Raw genomic sequence first — 7,082 nt, 5'->3', positions numbered from 1 at the left:
TATGCACATGAAAATGCAGCTTCACGTACACACACACACACACACACACACACACACACACACACACACACACACACACACACACACACACACACACACACACACACACACACACACACACACACACACACACACACACACACACACACACACACACACACACACACACACACACACACACACACACACACACACATACACACACACACACACAGACAGACACACAGACAGACTGGTGTACTGGCCCGTCAGACCTCATAAAGCATTCTTAATGAGTATATAATTTAATCATGGAGGGAAAGGTTGGACAAAAAGCCAGATGGGGAGTTTCAGACAGTAGCAGCAGCCTTCTTCTCCTTGTATGTGGCCATCATCTTCTTGATCTCAGCTATTGCTTTCCCTGGATTCAGCCCCTGAAAAAAAGTCACAAAGAGTGAAAGAGAATTATTTTATATATACCTGTAGTTTGTTGACCATGCAGAAAATGTGCATTTATAACCTTAAAAACTGCTGATTCCTGAAGTGAGTTTCAACATGGCAACTTTAGTAACCAATACAAGGTTGTCATAGGACCTGAAATTTCAACTGGTTAGTCCGACTAAAATATAACTAGTCTTAGTCAGACTAACATACCTGGATAACGTGTTAGCTAATTGTCCGGTTGCCTGTCTTAGTCGGACTACGGCCTTAGCTCGATTAAACTGTGCATGTTAACGCACTGATTCCTTGTCTGTGATTAGAAAGCCTGCATGTAGATGTACATGACGTGCTGACATGTTACCTTGGGGCAGGTCTTGGTGCAGTTCATTATAGTGTGGCAACGGTAGAGCGAGAAAGGATCCTGCAGTTTGGACAGGCGCTCCTCTGTGAACTCGTCTCGTGAATCAATCATCCAACGATACGCCTGAGAGACAGAAGGGAATACTTTGTTTTAAACGACGTACGGTCTCGCCTGAATCAACCATCATTAGTATTAATGTGCTCACACACACCTGCATGAGCACAGCAGGTCCAAGGTACTTGTCTCCATTCCACCAGTAACTCGGGCAGCTCGTACTGCAGCAAGCGCACAGGATGCATTCATATAACCCATCCTACGCAGGAGAAAGGCAAGAAGACACACTGTAGTTTGACTTTGATGAAGCAGATGGGCTTTACAGTGCTCAAAGTAAAGAGAGCGGTGTACCAGCTTCTGTCTGTCCTCTACAGACTGCAGATACTGATCTTTGCCTTCCATCGACTCGTCCTTCTTCTTCAGGTACGGCTCAATCGACTTGTACTGAGCGTAGAAGTTACTCATATCCTGGAAACAAGGACATTCCAGGGAGAATAAAACATTTAATAAATCAAACTTGACTAAATGCATCTCAATGTGATAAATTCATTCATCCATGTATCTAAATAACTTAAGAGGCCACAAATACACCAGTATAACATTATAGCATTAGCCTCACAAACATTTGCATTTCATGCATCTACTAGCAAGAAATGATCAATTATTTACACACTTAAAACATAAAGGTAAAACATTTTATACACACATGGAACAACGGGACCAACATCTGCATGGAAGTGGATTCTGAAGGCTTTGGCACATCAGCGGTAAAGCCAATGATTGGCATGAAATTGCAAATAACTGGGAGGTTCATTTCACTGCACCTTCACTATTCAAATCAAGTCAGTATCTAGCGATGATGAGTAGTAATTTTCTTTAAAAAAAAAAGATAATATTCATTAAAAACCTGAATTAAAATAAAACGTCTGAAGAAAGAGGAGACATTGCTTGCTTCCGGAGCTTAAAACCTCACCACTTTTTGAGGGATTAATGGATGTCTGTCTGATTAGTTTAATTTGTACCCGTCAGAAGACTTTTAAGAAAAAAATGCATTTCCATTCAGGACTTCTTACTCACAGGCACCAGGTCCTTTACCACATACATGTGTGGCAGGGGGTAAATCTTTGATGGTTTGCTCAGGTTGGTGTCAATCTTGTTCAGACATGCCAGAGTGTTTCCTCCGTTAATGTTCATTGCACAGGAGCCACAAATGCCTGCAAGACCAAATATGAAACATTATCAAGTTTCATTTCTGCCACTATATTGCACTGAAGAGTTTTATTACTGCATACGCCATGATACAAACCCTCTCTGCACGAGCGACGGAAAGTCAGAGTGGAGTCCATCTCATTTTTGATCTTGATTAGGGCATCAAGAACCATTGGACCACATCTACACGAACAAGAAACAACCAGACAGAGAGTCAGAGTATTCTCAAGCTCACAAGCATTAACAATAACAGCATGTCGATTCTTATCAGCATGGTTTTGAAGTTGCACTGACACACTGTGGCACACACGGGCCTTCCTAAACCTCCACACTTCTTAGAGAAAAGCTGTAACACCTACGTATTGAGGTCGATCTCGTAGGTCTGCATACGGGGTTTGTCTCCTAGAGTGTCTGGGTCCCATCTGTACACCTGAAACTTCTTTATTCTGGGCTGTGCTGCTGGAGCCGCTGCAGTTTGAGCACATCTCACCGACTGACAGCAGGGACAACAGAGAAGAAAGATCATTATATGGCAAATAAAAGGAGGCGATCCATAAAGCTGACAGACGAGAGAAACAGGAATTGTTAAATCCACAGATACTAGATACAACTTTTGAGTCTGAATATTGCGCAACTTCTAACTTCTATCGTGCAAACTAAACAAATCATAAACATGGTTGTATCAACAAGTGTATGGAATTTATTTAGATGTGGAAGACATGCACATCATTCAGGTTAAAACAGGCACACGCGCACACACCAATTGGTGATAGTTGAATTGACTATCCCATCCTTTATAACGCAACTATCCCATCCTTTATAACACATCAGTAGTGAATACACCAGGGGAGCAATCAAGGTTAGGTGACTTGCTCAGGGGCAGGTAATTGAACTGCCGAAGTGCCACAGACCGTTCATATTCACCAATTATTCCAGTTATATAATATATATAATTATATATATAATATAATATATTATAATATAATATATATATACACGTTTGTTTTCTGTATATGTAAAATAAATAGTCAAGGAAATAAAACAGAGTTTGGCCGCAAGTGACAGAGGGTGTTAGCTGTTTAGCTAGTTAGCGGCTACAGTAGCGTGTAATTTCAGACGGTGCCGGGCTCCGTGAACACACTCGTGTGTGACAGTAGCAGCCTAATCTAATCTCTAATCTCACTCGGTCTAATGACTTTAAACATACCACCAGTCCTGCGGAGGAACGGAGTGTCAAGACGCCACAGCGGCTCAAGGACGTCAACGCAATAGCCGACATTTTGGAGCTCCTGTAACCTTAAGTCAACCCAGCATCCCAGTATGCACCGCGGCTGTGGTTTCCGTTTTTGTGGCAGCGCGTGTCCCGCTCACCTAACACGACGGGCGGTGAACAGAAAACAATGACGCCCACTTCCCGCGCCATATGTCTGGTGCTTTAAAACAAACGTACCCATATTTTCTACACTAGTGCGCCTGCGCCTGCGTCATGTGGAAGTGAGCTCGCTCTTTTTGTAGGTGAAATCGAATTAAGGTCACTATCGTTGTGTCAAAGAGAGGCTGTTTGTGAGCAGACATGGTTTTCCTAACGCTGTCCTGTTGGATCAGAAGTCGTGGGCCTGACAGATACTGGAAAGTTCAAGAACTTCTAAAACATGCACGGGTAAGACCGGACTATGTCCAGGAGCATTGAGGCTAACCGGCTCCCATGCTGTCACTGTGTTGTGTCTCAGGGTGGAAATATCGAATATCACGATTCGACTGAATTACTATTCAGAGTACGAATTAAATGTGCATTTAATGATCCACAATGAAACAACTGTTTTGTTTTTTAAACCTCATTATGTGTTAATACAAGGGGAGGAATGCATCACCGAGGAAACAAGGAATATAAACAACAAATGTGCCTCTACAATTCACTCAGTCTGGTTGTGTACTGTTATATTAAAGGTGTAGTGTGTAGGATTTCATTTATTGATGAAGTTGCATGTTGCAGGTGAATATCACCCACCTCACCCTTCCCTTCCAAGCATGTAGGAGAACCTAACTCAACTTCAAAGTTAACTAAACTTGTCCTTTATCCACCTTATTATTCCTTTTCACGTGATATATTGCGTGATGCTAATCAAAATGAATGTGTGATGTTACACACCGATGCAGCTGCACTAATAAAGACTCAGCCACTCCCCTTTCACCATCACCAGCAACAACAATTAAAACAGGATAATGTTAGATAAGATACATGACAATAGAATTGCATTGTCTGACGAGACCTGCACTGCATCGATCGGCTGCTGTGAACAATATGTACCACTCTGCTTTATGCTTGTATTGTGAAAAATTGACAAAATTATTGGCTGAAACAGATTAGAACAGGGTAATCACTATGATCTCACCATGTGGTAGTCTGTTTTGTAGTCACCTTAAGAAAACTAGTGATTGGGTGAGTCATAATTCTGTAATAGAGATGTCCAGGCAGAGAGATGCCTCATCCCTCTAAGTTAATGTTGAGTGCTAATGACGGCAGTCGTGTTGTGGTCATCCTCCTGTGCTCTGCTTCTAGCACTTCAGAGGGAGGAAGAACCGATGCTACAGTTTGGCTGTGCGTGCCGTCAGGAGGGCTTTCGTTTACGCCACCAGATCCCGAAAGCTCAAGAAACGAAACATGAGAACGGTAAAGACCCATTTTTAATCCACAATTGTTACTTTTGATGTTGAAGTTTCTATTTTGTCATTCGCAGTGTAGTAGCTGTGTTAGCTTTTTCAAGCTTTTTACTGTTTAGTTATTGATTTTTATTCTATCATTATCTACAGTTGCTATGTACTCGTACAATTTTTCAAATGACTCTCATCTCCATTATGTCCACTGCTATGACACAGTTGTTCTTATAGATGAGGGGAAAAACATGATCGTTTTACCTGTGTTTTTCATTAACAAGGTGACTTTTAATGTAATTTCTTCAGCTCTGGATTACACGCATCGCAGCAGCGTCACGAGAACATGGCTTGAAGTATCCCGCCCTCATGCACAACCTTACAAAGGTTGGTCACAGCAGCACATGCTTACTCTCTTGGATAATTAAGCTTTGTTGTTTTAACTCATGCTAAACATTTCCTCTCATGGTCCACACAGACCAGCGTTCAGCTGAACCGACGAGTCATCAGCGACCTGGCCATCACAGAACCACGGACATTCCTCTCACTTGCTGAGCTGGCAAAGGCTCGGCGACAAGAAGGCTTCCGCGCGGCGCTGGGTGACGGCAAAGAGCCTCCCGGTGTTTTCTCGCGCATCGTTTCACTACAATAAAGGGCTTGCTAGAGTTATGTATTTCCAGCTGCTGCGTGTTTTGAAGAGCAGGCACTCTTGGGTTGTTAATGAACAAGAAACTGTTGACCCGACTCAAGCTTCACTATTTGCTTTGTCACATGTGGTTAATTTTTAAAACTCTTCTCCATCAGTATACCGTGGTTGCCCCGCAATTAACTACCCACATGACCCTCATTGAGACCAGGGTGTCTGTAATATTATGGGTTGCTTGGTCTCTGCAAGAGAGTTACCATCAGATCCATATCCTTGAAAATGCTGTCCAAACTCATCAAGAAGAAATAACTTACTGTATCTATAATGATCCAGACTTGCAGCTGAGATTAAACATCACACATTCACTGAACCCAACATACTATAGCAATGCTCCTCGCCTGATTATTACCTCCAGTGTCTGGATGGAGCTCATGATCATTATCACAGTAGTCTGTAATGTTTCCAGTGTACACCATATGCAGCCATTGTTACATTATGATTTGATGCTGTTTGACTGTGAGTTTTGAGTTGGAAAGAAAAGAGAGCAACTGCTTATGTCTTTGTGTAAATATGTATTTTTACCCTTTGTTGTGGTAAAAGATTGTCTTCATAATGTTTAGTTCATTAAACATTTTGATATGTTCCTGATTCTCTTCTTTCAAAAACAACTGCAGGTGGCTGCCAATGCAGATATTTGTTGTTTATATTTTGTTACACTATTGTGCGCAGTCTACTACAAGGACACATTTATTTCAATTAAATTAACCAGCAGCAGCTGAGAAGCACATAGAGATGAAAAATAATTGGTTTCTTTCACTGACAATATAGTGTGGAAATTCGTTATGCTGAAATTATATCCTCATTATATTTATCCAAAGTTGAAGTGTGGAAATTGGCCACCAATTATTAAGTTTCCAACTTTACCTAAAGCAGTGGAAGTAAATGTACAAATTCTTTATAACCTCCAGGAGAGTTCTTAATGTTTAGATTTGTTTGAGAATAGAACAAATTGCTCCTTCTGCTATGAACAGTTTGAAACAAGTGAACATTTATTTTATCAAAGTCAATTAACCAATGCTTTCTTGGAAGTTAAATAACTTGCTTATACTGTACAAATTTAAGAAATGTTACTTGTGACTTTAAATGTTATTCATGAGGAAAATTCATCTTACATAAGAACATATTCTTAAATTTCATTATTCCATTATATATTACAAGGAGTGTGGAGAAAAGCTGAAACAATTAATCGATTACTAATCGATTAATTGTTAACCGACAGCTATTTTGATCATCGATTAATCGGTTTGAATCTTTTTCCATGATTAAAACACGATGTCCGATGGTTTAAGCTTAGTAAATGTGAATATTTTCTTTATTTCTTTACTGGATTGTCTGGATAACAAAGAAATCATTAAAACTGAATCATTTTTGTTTGTGGACATTTGAGAACATCGTCATTTCCAGAAATAATCGACAGATTAATCGATTATGAAAATAATTGTTAGTTGCAGCTCTAGTGTGCAGCTTTAAAACTTCAATCTAAGGTGTACGTAAGCAGCACATCTGAGCCAAGGTTTATACTTAACTCTCAATGAAAGATAAAACGTGTGATGCAATAAATGCATGTCAGAAGCAACATCTCATGTGTCATGTTGAACTAAATCTTGATTCAAACATTATACGAAGAACCCAAAAGAAATCACAATATTTGAATAAATGAAAAACGCAGTTTTTAATTCT

At 40.3% G+C, this 7,082-nt stretch overlaps 2 protein-coding genes across 2 annotated transcripts; one reads left to right on the top strand and one right to left on the bottom strand.

Annotated features, from left to right (window-relative positions):
- Nucleotides 1-268: 268 nt before the first annotated feature.
- sdhb (succinate dehydrogenase complex, subunit B, iron sulfur (Ip)) lies at nt 269-3,370 on the bottom strand. The gene is made up of 8 exons (XM_044023039.1): nt 3,252-3,370; nt 2,404-2,537; nt 2,142-2,227; nt 1,913-2,049; nt 1,187-1,303; nt 993-1,094; nt 782-904; nt 269-413 (listed from the first exon to the last, which is right to left on the bottom strand). Exons 1-8 carry the CDS (start codon nt 3,321-3,323, stop codon nt 330-332), a joined length of 855 nt encoding a protein of 284 aa, XP_043878974.1. The 5' UTR covers nt 3,324-3,370; the 3' UTR covers nt 269-329.
- Nucleotides 3,371-3,521: 151 nt separating this feature from the next.
- mrpl20 (mitochondrial ribosomal protein L20) lies at nt 3,522-5,985 on the top strand. Its single transcript, XM_044023144.1, has 4 exons — nt 3,522-3,704; nt 4,605-4,715; nt 5,006-5,083; nt 5,175-5,985. Exons 1-4 carry the CDS (start codon nt 3,618-3,620, stop codon nt 5,346-5,348), a joined length of 450 nt encoding a protein of 149 aa, XP_043879079.1. The 5' UTR covers nt 3,522-3,617; the 3' UTR covers nt 5,349-5,985.
- The last annotated feature ends 1,097 nt before the right edge of the window (nt 5,986-7,082 follow it).

Source organism: Solea senegalensis, linkage group LG4, assembly GCF_019176455.1.
Source record: "Solea senegalensis isolate Sse05_10M linkage group LG4, IFAPA_SoseM_1, whole genome shotgun sequence".
NCBI classification, from domain to species: Eukaryota; Metazoa; Chordata; class Actinopteri; order Pleuronectiformes; family Soleidae; genus Solea; species Solea senegalensis.
The sequence above is the reverse complement of the archived record's forward strand: the minus strand, read 5'-3'. Positions and strand labels throughout refer to the sequence as shown.